The sequence below is a fragment of the Giraffa tippelskirchi genome, chromosome 1 (assembly GCF_054371585.1).
Source record: "Giraffa tippelskirchi isolate mGirTip1 chromosome 1, T2T-mGirTip1v1.2.pri, whole genome shotgun sequence".
Classification (NCBI taxonomy): Eukaryota; Metazoa; Chordata; class Mammalia; order Artiodactyla; family Giraffidae; genus Giraffa; species Giraffa tippelskirchi.
The window spans coordinates 163,619,049-163,645,498 of record NC_137275.1 but is presented as its reverse complement, the minus strand read 5'-3'; the positions used below and the strand labels follow the sequence as shown (position 1 = coordinate 163,645,498).

Sequence of the window (26,450 nt, the reverse complement as noted above, 5' to 3'; positions counted from 1 at the left end):
TAAAATAGAAGCAATATTGCAATAAATTCAATGAAGAAATTTAAAAAGTGTCAGAATGACAGGGCCTGATAAAGACTCAATTGGCCTTTCCTGGCTGTGAAGGAAATCATGCCTCGGAAAACACAGGCAACCTGAAGAAGCTGGAAATGACAAGAAAATGGATTCTTCCCGGGAGCCTCCAGAAAGGAAGGCAGACCTGTGGACACCTGGATCTCGACCCAGTGAGACCTCTGTCAGACTGGTGACCTACAGAACTGTAAGATAATACATTTATGTTGTTTAAGCTGCTAACTTTCTGGTCATTTGTTACAGAAACAGGAAGCTAAGGCAGTAACTTCCACACAAATGCTTTGGAGGAAGCAAAGGCTTAGGGCAATATTAGCATTCTAAGCAATAAAACAGTTCCTCTTTCTGAGCTGAAAAAAGAAAACAACACACTCATTCACCTTTTTATAGGTTTTCTCTTCGTTTTGTTTCCCAGGTGCTGTGTCTCCATTCTCAGCAGCCGACGACATCTATAAGAAAGAAGTGGACCTATTTGAATTTAGAAGTTCTACACTAAAATACAACAGGCTAATAATATTGTTACCTAGAGAATCTGTTTCAGTTAATTACATTTTCCTTGTTATGGCTGTGGTCTCTAAGAAAGGAAGAAATTTCTCAAAATACTAAGAAAAAAAATTCCGTGTTCCCCAATCTTTCCAAAATAACGCTTTACTTATAAACCGTTTTGGTAGCATACTTTTCTCCATATGCTCTAAGAAAGGTGCGATGGAAGTCCAAGCCCAGATCATGTGTATAAGTTTCTTTATACAAACTCTTAAACCCTTTTCTTCTGGTTATACATGTCTCCTGTAAAAATATCTGGAAAGTACCAAAAAATATGAATCACAACAAAACAATTACTCAGTTCTACTGCCCTTGGGCAACTCTACTACTCATTTTGATATATTTGTTTCCACCTTTTGTTCCATGTACTTTCATATGAAAAATATTATGATACCATCTTAATCCAGCATTTCTCACTGAACATTTATGTAATGAGCATTTTCCCATTTGAATATAAAAACCTCATTGTAAGAATAATTTTTACTAGTTGCAAGAGACACCACTGTGTGAACACAATTGTGTGTTAATACTTTAGTTAACAATGCCAATATCGAAGGACAGTTGATGTGGTTCAGGGGTTTTGTTTCTACAAATAATGTAATAGTAATGATTTTGTGCTTCTATCTTTGTCCAACTTCAATGTTTTATTGAACTAGTTTCCTAGAATTACTAGGTCACTAAAAAATTGAAAGCTCTTACCACATATCACTAAATTTCTTTCCTAGAAGAATACACCCATTCACACTATCAGCAGTGGTGGGAGCTGGTTTCATTACATGCTTAGCAACGACTATGATCATTTTAACTATCTTTACTAATTTGACAGGTAAAAGAAAGTACCTCCTGATTTTAATTTGCCTCTTTGAAAATTGTTAGTGAAGGTTAACATTGTTTATATGTCTTTTCTTTAGCTCTCTATATTTCTTCTTTCAGCTTTTCTATTATTTTGCTCACTGATCTATTGGGGTTTAGTGTCTTAGGTATTGATTTTTTACCTATTATGGTCAGTAATATTAGTGGTTTCCTTATTTGTTTTTAATGTATTAAGGTTATTAAGCTGTTTATAGCACATTATTACTATCTGCCATGCTCCTTTCTTTTAATTTGGTTTATAATTACAACATGGAGAAGTTTTACATTTTATACTTAAAAACTATTGACTATCTTTGTGATTTATTCCAACGCTTTTAAATAAAAACTTTTTCATTGCGAGGTATCAGATATTTAAACATGTGTTCTTCTCATCTTTTAATAATGAGATTTTTGTATATTCTAATTCATCTTACTTCTTAAAGTCAGTTACTTACGTGGTAAATAAAGGTAATGACATAATCAGGGAGCCGTGATAGTTAAGGGCCACATCTTAAATTGCAATGAATAGCATTCTATACACCATGGAGGAGAAACTTCTGACTTTCTCATAAGCCTTTGAAGCACACTTTAAATCCTGGGCTTTTAATAAACAGTATGGGTGAAGCCTAAGAACCTGCAAGCCATTTCTCTATACTGGAACAAAATGACTGCCATGAGCTGGATGTGACTAAAAACCATCCAAGAAAACAAAAGAATGGGCCATGGCAAGCCAATCTCACCAGACCTATGACTGCCTACCAATCCACGCATTCTCGTAGGTAAACTTTCAGTTCCGTTCAATCTGTCCATATTAGAATATAAAGTTTTCAAGGACAGATGTTTCATACACTACCACTTCCCACACTCTATGTGCTTAATTTATTAAAAGAATAATTGACTTTTCTAGTCTCTTCATAATATTTTGGTGAGATGTGAATAATATATTAGTAGAATTAGAACATCTGATAAGTTTTATAACATCAGGCTCAGGGTAAAAACAAAACCCAATCCTGTATCATCCCTCTTGAAAGCTCAAATTACATAATCACTTTAAGAATATACAGGGAGTAATCGAATATTTGATCCCAATTTCTATATTAGGGTATGTTAGTGTAATTTAGTACATACTACTAATAATAAGTAAGAAAGAGTAGGATTTTCTTTAATCTTCAACTGTTTAATAGAGCCCACAGAATGAAGATCTCCGTAAAGAATGCCATTTCAGTAATTTCACTTTATCTAAGCCTTTGCAGCTTTTAAAACTGAAAAACTTCAAGAGCATACTTGAAGGGGCTTGAAAATACAACCTTAATGAGGGGTTGACAAATGGCATGAATGAAGGACAGGTGATTAGATGGTTTTTATTATTTTGCAAATCATTCCTTACTGGACAGCAGGACAGAGGAGGAGAGAAATATGTAAACTTAATATATTAAAACAAACAAACAAACAACAGTTCCCTTTAGGCAGCACAAAAGAGATAATAATGTTAAACGGAGGCTATGAGGTATCACCTGGGTTCAAAGTTGTTGTTTTTTTTTTTCTCCCCTGTAGGATGATGTTTAACAAAGCCCACGTGGACCTATTCACCAGGATATCTATGTAGGAGAGGCAAATGAGATGCTTGGGGATGCCCTGGTTAACTGTAAATGGTTATTTAAAATGGTCACAGTGATAATTACAGGGGCTTCCCAGGTGTCTCAGTGGTAAAAGAATCCACCTGCCAAGACTCAGGAGAAGTGGGTTCGATCCCTAGGTTGGGAAGATCCCCTGGAGGAGGGCATGGCAACCCATTTCAGTATTCTTGCCTGGAGAACCCCATGGACAGAGGAGCCTGGCGGGCTATAGTCCTAGGGTTGCAAAGAGTTGGACACAACTGAAGTGACTTAGCATGCATGTGATAATTACTGTTTGTTCCTAACTTGCAACGTTCTGCACTAGTTAAGGTACATCACTTATATAATAACTATGGAAGCCAAGGTAAGTATGGATTAAAAACATTGTTTTTAAAAACATTATAATCATATATATTTCTACATATATGTACAAGGAAGGAGGAAAGACATTCACAGAAGTACTGGTATCTATAGATGATGAGATTGTGAATGCTTTGTGCTTTCATGTTAATTTTTTGCTATATTCTCCAAGTATTCTGCAGTAAGCACTGCTATATTTAAAAGTAATGAAAACACTAACTCTTGTCAGATATTTAACCACACACAGTAATTAACAGCAGAGACCATATCTCCTGGGTTCTGCCCCTTTCAGCATAACAACATCCACAAAATTTCCTCTTCCTATTTGCTTATTTTCTGTTTTTAATCTGATAATGTCAAAGTTAAAGGCCATGAACTAGATACATGATTTATAGTATTTGTAAACATAATGAGTCCACTGGAAATAATTAAAATATAGACTGTACTTCCTTACCTTTGTAAATGAAATGGCCAGTCATCTGTAGTTGGTTGTGCTGAGTGGCCTATTCATTGTTGAGACTGTTTCCCTTCCCAGGTTTCTGTTAAAACAGAAATCACTGGTCATTATTTATTCATACCTCTCTTTCATCTCCCAGAAAGGATAAGAGGTGGCTACAGGGATATATATATATATACACTGCAGTCAGCTAAGGGGCCTCCCTGGTGACTCAGATGGTAAAGAAGCCACCTGCAAGGCGGGAGACCTTGGGTTCGAACCCTGGGTTGGTAAGATCCCCAGAGAAGTGAAAGGCTACCCGCTCCAGTATTCTTGCCTGGAGAATTCCATGGACAGAAGAGCCTGGCAGGCTACATGGGATCCCAAAGAGTAGGACATGACTGAGCAACTTTCACTCACTCACTTACTCAAAATTAAAACAAAGGAAGCAATGTGCATATAAATAAAGGGAAGATAAAGGTGAGGAACAAGGTGGTGCCAGCAGTACGGGCTGTACAAAGAATGTGCACTATGTAATCCTGTATAGTCATTGAATACCCTGGTCAGTCTCCAGTTGACTCTGAGATTCCTAGTGGTCACCGTAGAGGAAGACATCATCAGCTACAAAAATGCCCGATGCTCACAAGATAAAAACAAGTCAGTTGCTCAAATGAACCACACTGGGGATTGAGGCTGGAGTGAACATTTCTCCTGTGGGTCTTCATAAAAGAGACCCCACATGATGTGTGGATAATTTTTCACTATTATCCCTGTGATAAATCATGTGATTTTCATGAGGGTTGTTTCAATAACACAACTTCAAAGGATAGTTCAACAAACCTTTTCTCTTGCTATGTTTTTATACAAAAGAGATACTTGCTCACGGTAACCAATTTTAAAAATACAGAGAGTTTAAAATAAAAATGGGCTTCCCTGATGGCTCAGATGGTGAAGCATCCACCTGCCATGCAGGAGACCTGAGTTCAATCCCTGGGTCAAGAGGCTTCCCTGGAGAAGGGAATGGCAACTCACTCCAGGGCAGAGGAGCCTGGTGGGCTATAGTCCATGGGGTCACAAAGAGTCAGACAGGACTGAGCACCTCCCACACACAGAAAGTAAAAGTGAATAAGGTTCCACCAGTATTTCCCCAATGAGATAATCAATGGGAACAGTTTGTTGACTATCCTCCCAAAATCTTCCCTATCCTATACACACACATGCACACACTTATTTCAGCCATTTACTTTTATTGGCATTTTAAATATATTTCTCCAAGTCTATATTACATATCTATCTCATTTACACAATAACTGCATTGTTCCCACAAAATGGATGTACCATCATTGAAACAAACACTCCCTTCTGGGAGAACATATAGACTGTTTCCAGGATGGGCTACTGTAACCAGAGAAGGAATAAATAGACTTACATTAACACCTTTAATGTTCTAGTGCTTTTATTTCTGAGGGAAAGAATCCTCTCAATCAATCCCAACCTGATGAGTGCATTAAGTATTTGAAGGATCTTTGTTACATTCCTTTGTATAAAAAGGGTGAAGCAAATCAGTTCCATGATGCATGAGTATCTGCTTACTGACATGATAATCAGCACTGGATGTCTGCCATATTTAAAATGTTTGCCAATTTGTTGGGCAGAGAATGACACCTCAGTAATTTTAATTCATGTTCTCTTACCACTAATGGGCTTCCAGGTGGTGCTTCCAGTGGTAAGGAATCCGCCTGCAATGCAGGAGACGTAAGAGACATGAGTTCGATCCCTGGCTTGGGAAGATCCTCTGGAGGAGGGGATGGCAACTCACTCCAGTATTCATGACTGGAGAATTCCATGGACAGAGGAGTGTGGTGGGCTACAGTCCATAGGGTTGCAAAGAGTCAGACATGACTAAAGTGATTTAGCACACAACCCACTAATGTGGCCTATTCTCTTCACAGGTTTACCGATGATTTCCATTTTCAGTTCACGTCCTTTGCTTACTTTTATACTGTGCTTTTATACTTTTCTTTTATAATCTATCTGTGAGATCTGGTATATTAAACATTAACTCTGTCACGTGAGCTGCAGGTATTATTCATCTTTTGGTTCTGTTTATGCTGTTTTGTCAGGTAGACATTTTAAATATTTACATAGTAAATCTACTCATTTTTCCTATATGGACTATGGATTTACTGTCTTACTTGGGAGAGTTTTTCCAAGTCTGGTGTTATACTACATGTATTCGCCTATATTTTCATCAAACATCTTTATAGTTCATTTTTAACATTAGATCTTCACTTCAAATGGAATCTAACCTCATCTTCTTCCAGATGGGTAGCTAATTTGCCCAGCATCATTTACTTTATAATCTATCTTCTCACTGGAAAGACATGCCTCCTTTAGCAAATATTAAGTTTTCCTATATACTTTAATATATTTCTGGACTCTCTGAGTCAAAGACTTTTTGACACTGCTAAGCTAACATGTTGTCTTAAATGAAGTAATAAGACGACAGGACGCTTGTGATATCTGCTGCTACAAGTTCACATACTATTTTTCTTCCAAGTTTATATTTTTATATGGGTTTTAAAATCACATTGCTTGACCTGAAAACATGCCCACTGCATTCACTCCCTGTCAACTTGGCATTCTGACCAGAGTTATAGTAAATTTATATACTAATCTTGGAAGCATTAATATTTTAGGAATTTTTAAGTTTTCTTATTCAAAAACACGGTCTAATTCTCTGTCTTCAAATGTTATATCTTTTATTACTTCCATATTTTTGTATTTGTCTTACATCTTACTAATAAATTCATCCCAAGATATTTTAGCTTGTCACTCTTTTAAATAGGGTGACAATTTAAATTTTTCTATTTGTATTTCTAACCAGTTATTAATTCACAGAAAGAAAATGATTGGGTTTCATCTATTATCTTTCACCTAGTCATTTTACCAAATCCTCTTACAGAATTTTAAAAGATTTTAAGTAGAGTCTCATAAAAAAGAAAAAGATTTTAAGTCGAGTCTCAGTTTCATCATGTGTAATATTTATGCATCTTATTTCTATTTCTTATTGCATTCATTGTACTTCTTTAAAAAAACACTGAATAATAGTGGTTGAGTAACAGTAGTAGTGCTTGATATTTATAATATAATCCCATAGTCGTCACTATCCTCCATGATGTTTTTGTTTGCTTGGTAGCATGGTAGCTTCTTTCTGCTATATTCTCCTTTACTTTACTTTTTATTAGGAATGGCTACTGAATTACATCAAGTGCATTTTCAACATCAGTTGATATAATCATTATCTTTTATTCTGCTATGACAAATAAAACATGGAGAAATTTCACAATGAAAAATTATATATTTCTAGAAAAACTCTAACTTGGATTTGACTTGCTACTATTTTAAAAAGTATATTTTTATAATTGAAATTGAATGATTTTTCTTCCATCTTTATCAGGTTTTGTTAATAAAAAATGAATACTTTCACAAAATTGAAAGGCTTTCTCTCTATGTGCTCACAGTTTTTTGGATTATTCATTTCTTGAAATTTATAACCTTTCTTTGACTCAAATTTCTATAATTTATATTGTTAGAAAATCATCAGTTTCCTTTAGATTGTAAAATTTATTGTCATATAGTTAGACATAATATTGTTATTGAATTCTTTTAATGTCTTCTTCTTTATTCCTGATAGAGTGTGTGGGTGCATGTATGCATATATTTAAAAATATAGATGTATTATATATTGCATATATATGTCATGAATATATATTTTTTAGTCAGACTTCTCTATTGTTTGCTTTTTGTGGCCACTTCCATTAATTTTAACTTTTACTATTAATAATATTTTCTTCAGGCTTTTTAAGAATTTCTTAGATACACTGCTTAGTTTATTTTCACTCTTTTAAAAAAATAGTATTAAAATCACTTAGGGTAAAAGTACTCTTGAATATATTAATGATTCCCCCATAAATTTTGATGAAGTATTCTGTTTAGTTTATTTCCAAATAAATTTGTCATTTTGGATTTGATTTTCAACTTGATCTAGGAATCATCTGTAAGAGGGTTCCTTAGTGCTAAGCATTTATATTTTCATTATTAATACTATTCTTTCATTCATTGCCACATTCTTGCTTACTGCACTGGGATCAAAATACAGAATGAATAAAAGCTACCCCTGGCCCCCCAAAATATGCTTTTTCCTATGGCCATTGAATAACTTTTTGAAAACGTGCCAAAGACACAAGAGAAAAGCGTGCATTTTCTGTTTATAGGATAGAAAAACACTGTATCATCTTATAATACTATCTACTTTATCAAATTATGAAAAAATATATTAAAATTCTCTGATATGGTTATATATTCTCATATATTTTTACTTTTTTTTTTTGCCTTAAGATTTCTAAAACTATGCTGGCCAGTGTACAAAGGATATGTGAATAATACTGTCCTTGTTGAACTGCACTCTTACCTGTAAAGTTATCTTTTTTCTTATTTAATATTTTTGGTCTTGGGTTCCATCTTAGTTGATGGTAATAGCCTCATCTGCTCTCTTTTATTTGTACATAGTGGGTATGTCCTCTTCCATTTCTTTAACTTCAGCTTTTTTATTTGTCATTTGGTTTCAACTGTGTTCCTGACATATAACTTAAAACTAGATTTTGGCGGGGGGGGTTAAATTAATTGAAGAGTTTTCACATGATGATGATTATATCTGCAAAGACTATTTTCAAATGAGGTCAGTGTTCACAGGTACTGGGGGTTAGGACTTCAACATCTGTTTTTTGATCCCTAAAAACATCCTGCACCCCAAACTCTGTCCTAGTACCTACCTGCTTCCAGAGAGCCCAGCCCATGACATTTCTTCCTCATCCCTAAGACAAGATATATGAAAAAACTTGACTCTCTCAATGGTTGCTTCATTTTGAACTATCTTGTCTTTGTTGAGACAGCTCTTCTTAACGAACAGTTTATAGTTCATTGTCTTACTTAGACTTTGACCATAAGTTTCACAAGGTTTGTTGCTCATCACTGTTTCTTTGGCTCTTCATCTCCTGCTATCTGAACACCTGTGTTCTGATTCAATTTTCATTCAATTGGAACACTTCTCAAATAATTACTCAGAAGTGGCACATGGATGGTCCACTCTGTGTCACTCCATGTCCAGAAATGTCTTTCCTTTGTCTTCATTTGTAACTAGATCTCTTGGATTCTTAACTCCCAGCCCTTTTCTTTCATGTCTCTGTTGATATGATCCTGCCATCTTCTTGCTTCCTGGCTTACAGATGAGTAGTTTTGATGCTAGTCTGATGCTCCTGTCCTAATAACTTATTGGTTTTCTCTGTCTAGAAACCTGAGAGTTTTCTCTTTCAACACATAGTTCAAAAATTCCGTAAGGACAGATATTTCTTTTTCTGTCAGTCCTGCTCAGTGAAGGGAAATCAACAAGAAGCTATTACACAGGGATCTGATGACTTAACTCATGAATAATATGTAGGCTATCTAGTTGATGAATGAATGGACTCATATCCTTCAGGCAGTGCTCTATGAAAATTATTTCTCATAACCAACCTTTTGATAAAAATTGAACAGGCAAGCACTCAAAATTATAGTCCCTGGCAAGAGCTTGGAATGCAGAAATTCTAATGGCCAAGCAAGGCATAATTATAAGACTCAGGTCTCCTTAGGAGATATGTTACTATGTAACCTGACACAAAACTCCCAGTTAGAATTTATTTTCTTAAATTATTTCTGACATAAAACAGAGCCAATTTATGGTGTCAAATGATCCAATTAAGATACCAGTTCAGCGAACAATTATACAAGCCACGCAATGAAATTTTTTGTAACTAGTTGATGACTTATCTATCCTTTCTGATATTTTGGTATCTGGATCCTGTTAGTGTAAGAAATAAATAATTTATACTATTTCAGAGTCTTCCACAATTCTATGCTTTCAATCATTTTGAGTCACATCAGCAGGAGAGACAGACATGGGGACAGGTACAATACAACATGACATGTGCTTTGCTAGGGTTCTTGGAGAAGAAATGCCTGAGTCAGCCTTCAGGGACCATGGGAAATTTCACTTATGAGGAACACTGAAATTGAGCAGTTTTGGGGGGACACAAGGTTGGAAAGTAGAGGGTGAGGAAGACACCAGTTGCCATGGTGGCTTTAAAGAAAGCCCCAGTAGCATGAAGCATATTTAACACATTTTCCTGGATGTTCTCAAGGATCTTGAATCTTGCATTTTAAGAATATATCCAGGAGTAGGCTTAGGATGTTACTTAAAGGGTTACAGACATCCGGATTGCTCATTTCACCTATTATGATCACAAGTCCCTGTTCAATCCTTTGTCTTCATAAAAATAATTTGTAAAAATGTATATGGATTCATGAAAACCTCGAAAGTCATTCTTAGGAAAATGTCAGCCTTGTAAATAGTTTTGCTGGGGAGGTAGTGAGTATTACCCAGGCACTCAAGAAGAAGTTTGACACTCTTTTAATGTGGTTTTGGCAACAAACAATAACATAACAGAGAGGAAAAATCAAAAGCTTAAAAATGTGACAGGTTATTTTCCAAGGCTTAAATATAAGCAACAAAAACACACCAAACTGAAAACAAACCTTGATGTACTTTCCAAAGTACATCAAGGATTGATCAGAAAAAAAGTTCTGTTATATTAAGAAATCAGAGGCTCATATTTATTTCCCTAGAATATTTGCATAAACTCTCAACAAAATGCAGAAGATCAGCATGTTAAGTATTTGTGCAATGGAAACCACCTATACACACATATGTTCAGACATATGATATGTTACACATTTGTAAGCTCAGAAGCCATAAAAATAGAATCGTGGTGCTCTTATAGTCAATATGAGGCTCCCCTATTCCTACTGATGAAAATAATTTAAATGAGGTTGCATTTCACATATCTAATATTTATATAACCAAGCTGCTGCCAAAACTGATTCCAAATGATAGCACTTGCTCGCTATGAATCCAAATGGAGACCAACCAAAACAAATTGCAGAGCTCTTACAGTCTCTCATAAAACACATTCATCCACTCTCAGAGTGGTTCTTACCAAGTGAATACAGAGAATAGCTATAAATGGCATCGACAAAAGGCTCATCATAAAACAAACCACTTGTAATTCATTTTCCCAACAAAGGTGCTCAAAGAATTCATACATCTTTTCTAACCAAGCCTTCACTGAAAACATTAGACGGAAGAAAGTAGCCCATGGAAACAACTGTGAGGGATGTGTTGGTTCCAGACCAGTATAACTCACAGCTTTTCAGGAAAGCAACATTATTACACAGTCCTCTCCTGCCCCAATTTTCATGTTAAATATACAAAGACCTACTGTGTGTTTGTGTGTAGCATAAGAGGGTGGGGGAAAAAGCAGAAGGTCAGGGACTTCCCTGGTGGTCCAGTGGTTAAGACTTTGCCCTCCCAGTGCAGGGGGCCTGCTTTGATCCTTGGTCAGGAAACTAGAGCCCACATGCCACAACTAAGAGCCTACCTGCCACAGCCAAGGCTTGGCACAGCCAAACAAATCGACAAAAACGCTGAGAGTCAGGAGATCAAATTCATATATGGTCATGACACTTACACTTCCGAAAAGCCTCCATGAAGCCTTTATAATCACTCATACTTTTGTCTCTTCCCAGAAACATCTGGAATAATCAGTAAGAATTTCACATAGTTGAACTTTCTACCTCTGCATAATGCTTAAATTTTTTCTTTCCCAGTTTTTACTAGACATCTGATATTGGGTAAATTTCATAATAGTATATTCTCACTGCACTGTAAATTTTATTTTTTTATTTACTAGATTGTGTTTTCTGTCCACAGTTTATTTCTAAGCTATTTTTCCTCTCCTCCCAAGAATATATGCCTCAGAAATTAATCAATTATTACAGTAATAATAATGGTGTAAACCAAATGTGAACAAAAGCAGTTGTGATTGGTAGAAAAATGTTTGGACTCAGAAGCAGCCCAAACAAAATAACCAAAATTGATTGGGTTCTGCTCCTGCAGGAATGTGCATGGCATTTCTGGGTTTATTTCATCTTTTTTTAGAGAAAGCCAGAGAAACAAAGGATAGCTAGTAGTTTACCCCCAAACACTTTCTTTTTATCAGTATTTGGGTGCTGTCTGTCTAGGGGAAGTCTGAAAGGACAAAGAGTGGGGATAGATAGGACCCTAAAAGAAACACACTGCTCAAGGGGATGATGAATGCTCCGAATAGTAAAAAGAGACTGAGCAGGAGAAAAATTTTGTCCAACAAAACATTTTCTAGAGTTCTAGGCTAATACACCTTAATAAATCAACAAGTAATGAAAGAAGTTTCAAACAAGGCACAAATATAAAAATTGAGATACAGGGAAAACTGGTGAGATGTCATTTATGACATTTACCTAAACATTGATTCCAGAACCTCTATGGAAAGTACTTGGAGGGAAACAACAGGAATAAGATGGTCCCTGTTGTCAAGGTGCTTAAAAAAGAGGCCAAAACAAAAGCACAGGAATAATGGGCAAGTCTTTAACAGGATTATGAGCTAATACCTCATACTTGGCTTTGCCTCTAACAAGTATTCAATTATCACAGTCAGAGGGCTTACACGGAATGTTCTAAAAAATGCAATTAAAAATTAAAGACCAAAATAAAAAAACCTAACCCCAAAACCCAAGTCTGTGAGATCATAAATCAGCTGTTAATCCCTAAATATTAAATTTCCCAAGTGCTAATATGTACTCAGTTGTGTACAGTTTTGAGACATCCTGACATGGAGCTGTTTTCAATAAACCAACTGTTTAACTGGAGAGTCAAGACCAAAGGAGTTGGTTCAGAGAAGAGCAGGTGACAGGGTCTAAAGTAAGCAGTCCCAGCAAATGCAGGAGCTGGCAGGTGACTATGGCTGGCACATATGGGAAAACTACCAGTGAGAGAAGACGACCATCCTGACCTAACAGCGGCCAATCAAGCTGAAGCCAGTGGTTAGTCCCAGGCTAGATGGCCTTGGGAGCCCACCACAGATATGACAAATCAGAGAACACCTGCTGAAGGCTTTTGAGTGGGAGGCCAGTAAGATTAAAAATAATAATATTGCTTAAGAGGAGACAGGATGGAATGGGAAGGGAAGACTGGATTGAAAGAGTGAATGTAGCAGCTGCCACAGTGGTCATGGTGGTGAGAACCTAGAAGGCCAGGACTGAGCTGGAGACTGAACAGATGGAGCCCTGTGGCTGTGCCCTGTGCTGACAACAAAAACATGGTCAGAACACAGGCATTGCCGGGGTCTGTGGGAGTATGAGGGTCAGTCAGGGTGACGGAGTTTTCGAGCCCTACTAACTGTGGCCAGTTCATGGGAGCTCTAAGAGCAGCTGTCTCCCTGCCTGCAGTACCCTCCCCACCTCCATCTCAGCCTTGAAATGAACCAAGGGGGCATGCTGAGCCTGGGCCAAACCACTGGATTATCCGAATCGAGAACATTCCGACAACGCAGGGACAGAACCGTCAAGTGGGACTGGTCCAGGGCTGGCCAAAGTCATAGGAGAATGAAACTAAGAACTTGGCAATTTAATCAGACTGCAGAAAGACGTACAGACAAGGCCCTGTGTTTCCAGACAGAGATAGTACTACTGCCTGATGACACCCAGTCCTTGAGTCTAGTCACACTCCCTAGCTAGAAGCTGTCTACTGGGAGAGTCCTGTATCTTCGTAACATGCCCACCGTTCTGTTCCCCTGAGCTCTCTGCAGGGGGTTCTAATCCCTATGGCCAAACACTTCTTGACTAAGACAGAAAATCTACTATCAGTACGCCAACCATAGACTTAGCTGAGGTCATCACCCCATCCTCCACCTGTCAAGTGCTGACAACGAGGTGGTCATGGGAACGAGGGTGGAGTCAGACTGCCCGGCTTTACCAGCTGTCTGGCTTCCTCAAGTGACTTTGCTTCTTCATCTGAGAAATGGGAGAAGTGGCAGTACCTCTCTCACAGAGCAGAGGTGAGGAAACAGTGTCTCAGGCATACAGCACACACTCCATATCTAATGTTGTTATCACCACCATCATCATCCTCCTCATCAGCTAATCTCACCAGCAGGAATCCTGTGAGGCGGAGCAGGTCTTGTCACTGTTCTGCCTCCAAACTTCAAGTGGGCACAGGGCAGACGCCCAGCATTCAAGGTCCTGCGAGGTCTGGGCTCGTGGCTCTGCTCCGTCAGCTCACTCCTCCTTCACTGGAGGTGGGAGGAGCCTTTACACACACACACAGCTCCCCGCACCTCACCTGCTCCTTCTCAAGTCTCAAGAGAGCGCATGCTCTTCCACAGCCTCTCGCCGAAGCCCAGTGTTGTTCTCCATGGCCCACGCATCAGTCAAGAGTCTCTCATCTCTGAGGACCTCCTTGATTCCTTCTATCCTAGAACACAGAGCTTCCTTGGCTGGGCTCACAGAATCTCGATCAACCACTTAACATTTTGGTGTTTATGTGAGCCCAGACTGCATTTGCTCTCAGTCTTGCTAACAGTACTTAGTATAGTTATTGTATACAGAACACTTTTTTGTGTATGCCAGGCACACTTATAAGTATATTAACACATTTAATTCTCTCAGCAACTCCAAGTAACAGGCTTCTGTTATTACCCTCATTTTGCAATTGAGAAAACTAAGGCACAGAGAGGTTAAATAACATGTCCGAATTCACACAGTTAGTTAAGGGCCACAACCAGGATTAACATCAGACTGTGCAAGCATGAAGACTGCCCAGTTCCAAAGAGGGGCTCCTAACCACTCTGTGAATACTGCCTGCTCTAAGGCTTCACTTATTGCCTCAAGTCCCCTGCCTGATGATCTCTGCTTCTTGCCTTCTGCTTCACAGACGGATGAATGGCCCCTTCATTTACTGCCTTCCCTCCTGTGCAGTCCTGCACACTGATTCCCATCTTCTCTCTGCTCTGGGGCTCTCTCCTCCTCTCTAGTGCACAGCCAGGGCATGTTTTGTGTCCCCTCCCCCGACACACACCTGTCTGGAACCCTCTCTCCACCAATCATCCTTTGACCTGGATCGTCCACCTCTTTCTCTCATATGGCTCTTTACCTTGGAAATATGAGCATGTCAATTCCTTTCCCAAGACCCTTCCTCCTGACACCTCTTCTTCACCATGACGCTTTCTTTTGGTTGCAATCCCATCTCACTCTCCTTACACTCAGGTTCAAATCCTCCAAAGACTAGAGTACACTCCCAGCCTTCACTTCCACTTCCCTGCCCATCACTTCCAGATGCACCAGCAATCCAGCCTCCCCCACAACCACTCCAAGTTCACAAGTGGAATCCTGGTTGCTTCACTCATGAAGTTTCATTTATCATCTTTCTGGACTTCTTCGAAGCATTGACCTTAGGTAGCCTACATACCGGAGAAGGCAATGGCACCCCACTCCAGTACTCTTGCCTGGAAACTCCCATGGACAGAGGAGCCTGGTAGGCTGCAGTCCATGGGGTTACTAAGAGTCAGACACGACTGAGCGACTTCACTTTCACTTTTCACTTTGATGCATTGGAGAAGGAAATGGCAACCCACTGCAGTATTCTTGCCTGGAGAATCCCAGGGATGGGGGAACCTGGTGGGCTGCTGTCTATGGGGTCGCATAGAGTCGGACACGACTGAAGCGACTTAGCAGCAGCAGCAGCAGCAGCCTACATACAGGCTTCCCTGGTGGGCTCTGAAACCTTTGCTGAACTGATGACCAGACCCTCCTTCACCAACAGTCCCTCTTCCCATGGCTACTCCACGTAGCCAACATTGTCATCTGCTTACCCTAAATGCTTTTTCTCTTGGTCTTTACTAACAGAACCCTGATTTTGTGTGGGGAGGCAATATGCCCAGTTAAACAAAACTTCTATTCCCAGACATTTTAGAAATGAAATATTGGCAGATGTTTATGTCCAGGGAGACTTGTTAGAGGCAAGCTCAGTTGGTGTGGGCATTTCTGCCACTTGTCACATGCTCTTTGCCCTGACAGCAGGCTTGAGAGTAAACCTGAACCAGGATTCCATACATACCGACTGTCCCTTCCTCACATGTCTGGCTTTCCCCCTACCTCTATGAACACTTCCTGGTCTCTTTGGCAGGCTCCCTCTTCTTTGGCTGCCTCTTAAAATTCATGTTCCTCATGTTCTGTATTCTCTTCTTCTTACTCCCTCTGCATAATGCCCTCCATTACCAAAGGGTTCACCTATTTCAGATGAGTCCCCTACAGTAACTCTTGAGCCTACATCTCTTTCTTGAGCTCTAAATCTACATTTTCAGGGCTTCCCCCATGGCTCAAGCAGTAAAGAATCTGCCTGCCAATGCAGGAGATGTGGGTTTGATTCCTGGGTTGAGAAGATCCCCCAGAGGAGAAAATGACAACCCACTCCAATATTCTTGCCTGGGAAATCTCATGGACAGAGTAGCCTGGCATGCTGCAGACCACAGGGTCGAAGAGAGTCAGACACGACTGAGTATGTACATGCACAAATCGGTATTTTCAAGTGATTTCAGGGTTTTTATATAGCATCTTATGAAGTGTTAGTTGCTCAGTCATGTCCGACTCTTTGCGATCCCATGCAAGGTAGCCTGCCAGGCTCCTCTGTTCATGGAATTCTCCAGGCAAGGAGTCAGTTGCCTTTCCCTTCTCCAGGGGGTCGTCCAACCCAGGGATCAAACCGGGGTCTCCCACATTGCCTGAAGATTCTTTACCGTCTAAGCCACCAGGGAAGCCCCATAGCATCTTAAGGGCACTATAAATTCTACAGTTTACCATACGTCTCTCCATTCAGAGGATGCTACCAGCATTCATCTAGTTGTCGAAGCCAGAAATCAAGGGACCATCCTGACTCCCCCTTACTGCTCTCCCATAGCCCATCAATCAAGTTCTCTTGAATCAATCTCCTTCAGTTCAGTTCAGTTCAGTTCAGTCGCTCAGTCATGTCCGACTCTTTGCGACCCCATGAATCGCAGCACGCCAGGCCTCCCTGTCCATCACCAACTCTCGGAGTTTACCCAAACCCATGTCCATCAAGTCAGTGATGCCATCCAACCATCTCTGTCGTCCCCTTACCCTCCTGCCCCCAGTCCTTCCCAGCATTAGAGTCTTTTCCAGTGAGTCAACTCTTCGCATGAGGTGGCCAAAGTATTGGAGCTTCAGCTTCAACATCAGTCCTTCCAATGAACAACCAGGACTGATCTCCTTTAGGATGGACTGGTTGGATCTCCTTGCAGTCCAAGGGACTCTCAAGAGTCTTCTCCAACACCACACTTCAAAAGCATCAATTCTGCAGCGCTCAGCTTTCTTCATCGTCCAACTCTCACATCCATACATGACCATTGGAAAAACCATAGCCTTGACTAGACGGACCTTTGTTGGCAAATTAATGTCTCTGCTTTTAAATAAGCTATCTAGGTTGGTCATAACCTTCCTTCCAAGGAGTAAGCGTCTTTTAATTTCATGGCTGCAATCACCATCAGCAGTGATTTTGGAGCCCCAAAAAATAAAGTCTGACACTGTTTCCACTGTTTCCCCATTTATTTCCCATGAAGTGATGGGACCAGATGCCATGATCTTAGTTTTCTGAACGTTGAGCTTTAAGCCAACTTTTTCACTCTCCTCTTTCATTTCATCAAGAGGCTCTTTAGTTCTTCTTCACTTTCTGCCATAAGGGTGGTGTCATCTGCATATCTGAGGTTATTGATATTTCTCCCGGCAATCTTGATTCCAGCTTGTGCTTCTTCCAGCCCAGCGTTTCTCATGATGTACTCTGCATATAAGTTAAATAAGCAGGGTGACAATATATAGCCTTGACGTACTCCTTTTCCTATTTGGAACCAGTCTGTCGTTCCATGTCCAGTTCTAACTGTTGCTTCCTGACCTGCATACAGGTTTCTCAAGAGACAGATCAGATGGTCTGGTATCCCCATCTCTTTCAGAATTTTCCAGTTTATTGTGATCGACACAGTCAAAGCCTTTGGCATAGTCAATAAAGCAGAAATAGATGTTTTTCTGGAACTCTCTTGCTTTCTTTGATTCTTTTTTGGCATTTTCCCAGTTACAATCTTAATTGAGACTTCATCATTTCTTGCATAGATCACTGCCTCAGCCACCTAATTAGTCTGCCTCACTGGGGCACACTATTGCTAGAAGAATCCTTCTATAATGCAAATCTGTCTGTGCCACTCTCCTTTTAAATCCTCTGGTGGCTTCCCACTGCTTCAGGGCAGAATTAAGAGTCTTTAGCACAGCATATGACCTGTCATGACCTGGCCTCTTCAACTCATCTCTCCATGCTGCTCACACGGTTGCCACCATATGGGATGACTTGGAGTTCCCAGAAGCCACAGCGCTCTCCTGCTCCTTCCTTTGTATACCCTCCGGAGCCTGACATGCCACTGTTCCTCCTCCCCCTCCCCCGCTAGGCATTCCTTATCCTGCAAGATGCATCTAAGGTATCACTTCCTTCTTCGAATCCATCCTTACTCCTGCCAAGTCTGGGCTCTGTGCCTCCGAGTTCCCAGGGTGCCCTGGTCCTGCCCCTATTGTGACACTTCCTGATTATAATTATCAGTTTAAATTTCTTTTCTTTCTACTATACTATAAGCCTTTTCTGGGCTTCTATGTATTCTCTGTAAATCACAGAAACTAGCACAGTGCTTGGCACCTGAACAGACTTAAACGTTGAAAGTATAATGAATGTACATATGAAAATGTCTGTCATCTTCTCAGATAAGTTACCTTGAGCGCAGAAATGAGGTCTTATTTTCAGTTAAGTCAATGCTTCATAAATGTTTTATTTTTCCTTTTATCATTGGTAGTAAATGAAGGTTTGGTTTCAGAGTGAGAAAACAGTATGAAAAACTAGGATGGTGATTTAGCATCCCAAATAGTTCTATAAGAGGTCTACCTCTTTCTACCTCCCTCCTACCTCCCTCCTTCTCTCCTCCCTTACCTCCTTCCCTGTGTTAGGTTTATTTCACACAAGTTTATTTCATTTTCTTTTCTTTTTAATTAGGAATAGTTGATTTACAGTGTTGTGTTGGTTTCAGGAGTATAACAAAGGGATCCAGTGTGTGTGTATACTTTTCTGATTCTTTTGCATTGTAGGTTATTACAAGATATTGAATATAGTTCCCTGTGTTATATAGAAGGTCTTTATTATTTATCTAATTTATATATAGTAGTGTGTGCATGCTAAGTTGCTTCAGTCGTATCTGACTCTTTGCAACCCTATGACAGTAGCCAACCAGGCGGCTCTGTCCAAGGGATTCTGCAGGCAAGAATACTGGAGTGAGTTGCCATGCCCTCCTCCACAGGATCTTCCTGACCCAGTGACTGAACCCACATCTCTGTCTCCTGCATTGGCAGGTGGGTTATTTACCACTAGCACCACTTGGGAGGTTCCATATATACTAGTGTGCATCTGTTAATCCTAAACTCCTGACTTACTCCTCCCTCCATCTCATTTTCTTCAAATGAATCTCTTTTTGAGCATTTAAAACATGGCTATACATGCAACTCATATCTACTATAGAAATAATGGGTAAGCATAGAAAATCACAAAGAAAATACAAGTGGCCAGCAACCTCACTGCCCAGATACACCCACTGTTGCTCCTTCAGGGTCTCTTCTAATCTGCTTTCTGTGATGCTCACACACTGCCTCGCTCTCCATCTCCTCACTGCTTCTAGAATGGCACAGGGGCTGAAGTGGGCTGTGATACCCTGGGGCAAGCCTATTTCATTCATTCCAACAGAATTCAGTACAGTATTAGTCACAGGACAAAATAAGAAGACTCTATAGCAGACGCTCTAAGGAGTGAACTTCAACCTGAGATTGGGCTTCATCTTCACACTCTACTGGGGTATATTTATGCTGCAAAGTAACCTTACTTTTAAGTGAGAACTGTCTAGATTTTCACTTATCTGTTGGATGAAACTCAGTTCACTCTGGAAAAGACTTCTTTTCAAGTGGGGTATTAAGTTCACAGGAGTAACTTTTAATCTTATTATTAACCTATTTCAATTCCTTTGAAAGTAGGGGGAAAATCTCCCATCTTCAGCTTTAGGATTTATTTCAAATCCCACACACCTGGCGGGCTGCCTCAAAGCTCACCACCGTGCTGGTATCTCAGTATTGAACATAACCTCATAACATCAAGGAAAAGGATAAACTATGATGCTTAAATTCAGCCCAATTGTATGAAATTCAGGAAGGATTGAACATTTTTGTCATTATTAGTGATCCATGGAAAAACATGTGCCCTTTCCCTAGTGTTAATACCACTAAGTCTCCCTGGAATTTCAAGTTCTATGCCACCCAGGCTTGACATTTCCCCTTGAATAGCCCTACTTGAGCAGTTTCCATCACAATCTCAGGACAACTGTGTCTTGGCTCAAGGAAAGCAGACATCCTCCCTCCCCTATACACAAAATGTCCCTAACCTTTATTGTAATTGGCAAGGATTCCACTGTTTCTCTTTTTTTCTAATTTCCTTTTACTATAATATAAATTCCATGAAGCAAGAGAATTAATGTGTCTTTTAGAAAATTGAGATAAAACTGTTCATGAAAGGTGAGTCTCTAGCCTAGAGTAAGGTGCTTGAGAAATATTTACCAAGTAAACAGTGTTACAACAATACTAGAAATTCACCCCAATTATCACTCTCCAGAATATTGTTAATTAGGCTTCCTAAACAAAAAAATTCTTGCTTATTAAACAAGATTAAAATTAATAAGGGAATCATTATGCCTTGAATCTGGGCTTCAACAGATTATTTTATTCAAGTATTCACATTAGTTATTTTGTGGTACTCTATGGAGAATTTAAAAAAATTATCATGGATGCAAATTCATTTATTTTAAAAAATCATGGCAGTAACACAGCAGTACTACATGCCTTATTTTAATGTGGAAAATATTTAAATAAGATTATTACGGCTCTCTTACAACATATCTATTTAGTCTAACTCTCTGGTTCCTTTCCACTATTAATCCACTTTATCTGAAGTCTCAGGATGTACAGCTGAAGGCTTTTCCAATGCTAAGACCAACAGATATGCACAGTGCTCTTGATGACATTTTGGAGCATTATTAACAACATGAAAAATTCACAGATAATTTGACCTACATCCTCTTTGTCTATTCTATCTTTCAATCTCCTTATGAATCTACAGCCATAATTTCTAAGCTATTAAATTCAAAGCAAGAGAAAAAGAATGTCACTGAGACACAAATAGTTACAAGAACACCTTATTAAGCCAAGTTCATTTCATTTACTCTTTTAGGATCAAACAATTTAAGAACCTCCTAAAATGGAATAAACAAATAAATAATTATGTTCTTAAAAGCCAGAAATAGAGAAATAAGAAAACATTAAGTAAAAAAAATTTTTAAACTTAAGAATTAATTATTTGCTTTAAATGAACATTGTAATTCTTGTTGGCTGGAAATTGCTAGAATATACTCTGCTCTTTGCGTATGTTACATGACCCTCTTCATTTTTCCCTTGGAGGATACTCCTCACTTATCAATTTGCTAAAGAGCTGCTTCTTTTGGATGGAGGGAAGGGATAGTTAGGGAGTTTGGGATGGACACATACACACTGCTTTAAAATGGATAACCAACAAGGACCAACTGTATAGCACATGGAACTCTGCTCAATGTTATGTGGCAGCCTGGATGAGGTGGGGGGAGTTTAGGGGAGAATGGATACACGTGTATGTATGGCTGAGTCCCTTCGTTGTTCACCTGAAACTATCACAACATTGTTTGTTAATAGGCTGTACTACAATACAAAATAAAAAGTTAAAAAAAAAGAGTTGCTTCTTTTGTAAACACCTTTGTATTCTTTCCTCTATAGTCTTATAGCAGCAAATATGAAAATATGTCTGTTATATATCACAGCAAGGCACTACAAAGCCCTGTGCATTTTTAATTTTTAATGTTCGTATCCCCACCAATAGCAGCTTAAAGACTTGTCCACCCCTTTGAATCCCCAACCCCAGCACAGAGCCTGGTACATAGTAGGTATTCACTGAACATTTACTGCAAAAATGAGTAAGTCATCTCTATTATTCCTTCTGCTAAAATCTATAAATTTGGTGGTCATATTTTATAACCTTAATACTGACAAACATGATATCACAAAGGTTTTCATGTCATTTCTAGATGCATAAAACAAAAATACCAATTTTAATGTCAAGATTTCTGATACATTTCAATGGGCAGCTGGAGGCAATATTTGATATCTTGACTAATGACTAACTTAGAAAATGTGAAATCTCAAGTTGCCATAGCTGTGAATGATGAAAACAGTGGGGACCCTAAAGTCTGTGAGGCAGATATCTGTCTAATCCCGGCCTCCTACTCCATCACCACCCACCCACACAATCTCTGCACCCTCTTCACCTCCACATGGTCCAACCTTTCTCCCACTGAGATGATAGAACAGTAATAACTGACCTCCTGCCGACCTCACTAACTCTGAATTACAGTTAAGGCAGGTATAGGAAAGTGATAAAAACCTCAGAGCCACATATTCCTAAATGACATTATCAAAACATTCTAGCCTGGATTAAAGAAAAGGCTATCTCATATTCATTTCTTTAAAAAACTGAAATATAGATTATTTTCAGAGAACTATACTTTTTTTTTTCCTAGTTACACATGGGATCTCCAAACATGACCATCAAATAAATCACTAAAAACTGACTTGGAAAAGAATGCTTTAGAACTGGACAAAATTGAATTGAAATTAACATGCCAACTACTTCATGTTGACAAGTCCAAGAAAGTTCTGTGGTCTTTAAATTGTAAAAGTTGTTCAGGTGTACATCAGAACACTGTAAGTGAAAAAAAAAAAATTAGAAACTTCCTAGGGAGCCAAAATCAGTTGGTTACCTCTTACATGGTACAGCCACAGAGGGCAAAATGATGCAAAAGTATACTTCAAACATTCACTGCATGTTATATGGAAGAAAGCAGTCTGTGGAGCTACCTATACAGTAGATGCCATTTTTGTGTAAAAATTACACGTGCATATTTAATCAAAGAAAAAGCCTAGAACAACATTCACGAGAAGGTTAACAGCAGCATCTCAGTGAAGTATACTTATTTTTGCTTACTAGAATTCTTTTAATTTTGAAATGTATCTGTACTGCTTTTATCATCAGAAAGTATTTGCTTATTTTAGCCTATCTGGTTCTTTCTATCTTTTTTCACATTATTAAAATATGCGGCTTATGAAAGGTTGCTTAAAAGAAAATGTCATCTAAACTCTTCTAATTATACAGAATTTGATAGATTGTATTAAAATTAAAGCAGATTTCTGAATTCTGGTCTGTGAAAATGTGAATGAGAGGAAAAAACCCAGCAATTTTCATGAGTGTTAGGAAAACTGGAAAGGAGAGCATATTGACATCACACATCATCAAAGTTGCAACATCATCTCTAGCCTGTGCACTGGAAGGGTTTTAGTCTGGAAGAGTTCCTAAATTCTGAAACACTAATGTGCAACAATGAAATACATTATGACATGTATATCATAGGTTTCCAGACGCAAACACCACATTTCCTAAGCTCCATCTATCATCACTGTTAAGAACCCAGGTCCTTCTATAGAGAAGAACTGGTTGTTAGGAAAGATATATAAGCCTTTGTCTCTTTCTTTCAGGAAATCTGCCATAACGATAGGGGATTATTACATATAATATATACATTCTTCAGGTTTGCATTTATTCAAATAAGTTTTATGATATATAAATTTAATGTTTTCTCTCCTCTAACTCTAACAACTTTTTTTGAGGTAGGAACTACTCCCACTTGACAGGTAAAAAGACTGAGGTACACAAAGATTAACTAATTTGCACAAAGCAGGGAGGTGGGCTAGGTCAGGAAAGCACTTCTACCAGTCTGCAGATGCAGCGCTTTTAACCCCCTCCACTGCCCACCTCCCATTCCTCCTCCCTCAAAACAACAACAAAAAACCCCAAACCAGCCAGCAAAGTAAAGGCTACAAGCAGTAAGTACAGCAATTAAGAGGAAACCAATACTACCCAGAGCCAAGAGAAGCACAGAAGTTTCCAAGGAGTAAACGGGACTTGATTGGAGTCTTAAAAGGTACAAATGCAATATCAGGAGAGAGAAGGAATTCCAGGAGAAAGCATTCTTCCCTCCTGAGTACAAATATGGCTTGGATGTCCTTGAGTCCTCTTGTATGAAAGACTGGGACAGACTGCCCAACCCACAAGAATGAACCTGACAATATTTTACGATCAGAATGAAATCGTAGCAATTCAAAGTGAGGAAAGCATTCTTCCTTCCTTATCATAACTGGCACTCTCCTCTCTTACTAATCAGCAACAATTTCAAAAAGGAATAAGGAAAAAAAAATCTGTCCCTAAATAAAACCTAAGAGGACAATGAACTACTTAAAAAAAAAAAATTCACAGTACTCACTGAAGAGGAAAACGTCTCTGGGTTAAGAAACTGGGCCAAACTTGCAGACAGAAATAATTGTGTCAAGAGTGTGGAACTAAATTTCAATTTATAAGTGGAAAAAAAGCCATTAAGAGAAATAGATGACATGGGAATAAAATGAACCAGATGAATTCATGAAGGAAGTGAATCTGTAAACCTTTTGCTTGAACAGTCTACTCATGTTTGGAGTAAAAGCATTTACTTATAGATCTTTCTCCTCATAATAATCCCGAAAAGAAAAAAATAAGGACAGAAAACAATTTTACTAGACTTTGCTTTTTTCTCAAATTATAATCATACATATGTAAAGAGATATTTGAAATGCTTAAAAACAGTTTACTCATAAGAAGGGGAAGGGAGTGACCTTTTCACTTTAGTTCTTCTTTATCCTCAAGTATCTAGAAGAACTCAATCTCTTTCTTCAGCCATCTGGCTGTCTCCAATTCTGCTCATCCTAGTCTCTCTTAAACCTCCTCTAATCAGGCTTTTACTCCATCATTCCAATGAAATGACTCTCACCAAGGTGACCTGTAATGTACACATTACTAAATCCAGGGCTCAACACTTGGTCCTCCCTTACTTGTCAGATCAGCTGCAACTGATAACATTCAATCACTCCATCCTCTTTCGTCCGTTTTCTTCACATAGTTTCCAGGACACCACACTCACAGTTTTCTTACCTCCCTGGTTGTTTCTTCTCAGTCTATGTTTCCTGACCTCTCAATGTTACAGAGTATTCCTAGGTTAGTTCCTATTCTTCTGTTCTTCACATGTGACCTGTAGTGATCTCGTGTATTCTCTAGACTCTAAATATCATCACAGGCACATGATTCCCAGTTGTGTATTTCCAGCCCAGTCCTCTTTTCTAAACTCTAGACTCGGATATCTAACTGCTTACTTGACACCTCCACTTGACTGTCTAATAAGGTTCATTTACTCAATATATCCCACTGGAGAAGGAAATGGCAACCCACTCCAGTATTCTTGCCTGGAGAATCCCAGGGACAGCAGAGCCTGGTGGGCTCCTGTCTATGGGGTCGCACAGAGTCGGACACGACTGAAGCAACTTAGCAGTAGCAGTAGCACTCAATATATCCAGACTGAGCTCCTAATACCTCTTGTCCCCATACCTCCCTTTCCCACTCCCCGCCAAACAGCAGCAGCAAACAAACAACCCCCAGAACAAAAAAAATCCTACCTCATACATAGATTTCCACATCTCAGTTGATGGCAACTCCATCCTTTCAGTTTCTCTCTCCTCCACGAGGCATCTCATATCCACCTTAAATCTGTCAGCTCTATCTTCTTTGAAGGTAGAGCAAAATCTATTGGCTCTACCTTCAAAATATAATCTAGAATTTAACTGCTTCTCCTCATCTCCAATGTTACCACCCTCATTCAAGCCACCATCATCTTCTACTAGATGTTGGAAAGCCTCTTAATTGGTCCCCCTAATGGGAGTAGTTCCTACCCCCTGTCTTTACTGGCTTCCTCCCTTGCCGCTCATAGTCTACTCTCAAGACAGCAAGAGTGTTTCTTTTAAAACCTAAGATAGGTCATGCCATTTCTATGCTCAACCCCCTGCAAAAACTCTCCATCTCTCATATTCAAAGTCAGTGTCCTTTAATGGCACACAAGACCTTATGCCACCTGTACCTGCAACAGTCCCCACCCTTGCCCACCTCTCTAAGCCCCTCCAACTACCTCTCCCTTCAACAAATCTGCTCCTGCCACCCTGACGTCGTTGCTGTTCCTCACTATATATATTATGTATAATAATTTACTTAATTTATTATGTTTAGTTGCTCTCCCTCCACCCTGTTAGAACATAAGCAAAATGTGTCCTCTATATGGATGGGAGTCTTTGTTTTGTACATTGATGTATCCTAAGGGACTAGCCAGTGTGAGGCAGGTGCTCAAATCAAAATTACTTACTGAATGAATTTCTAGTCTCCTAGCAAACTATAAAGAACCCAACCATGTGACTCAGCTTGTTCCACTAAATATCTTACTACATTCCTTTCTCTTTAAAACAATCTGTGC

At 39.1% G+C, this 26,450-nt stretch overlaps 1 protein-coding gene across 14 annotated transcripts in view; it reads right to left on the bottom strand.

Moving 5' to 3' along the window:
• PIP5K1B (phosphatidylinositol-4-phosphate 5-kinase type 1 beta) overlaps window positions 1–26,450 on the bottom strand; it is a 521,283-nt gene that overhangs the window by 226,599 nt on the left and 268,234 nt on the right. For all 14 annotated transcript variants that reach the window (XR_014057501.1, XM_081503676.1, XM_081503760.1 and 11 more), the window contains 2 exons: window positions 3,892–3,976; window positions 447–515 (listed from right to left, as the gene is read on the bottom strand). Coding sequence is in view for 12 of the 14 variants with exons in the window: in XM_081503676.1 (XP_081359802.1) it covers window positions 447–515 (69 nt within the window). In the remaining 2 variants the exon portion in view is untranslated. The remainder of the gene's footprint in view (window positions 1–446; window positions 516–3,891; window positions 3,977–26,450) is intronic.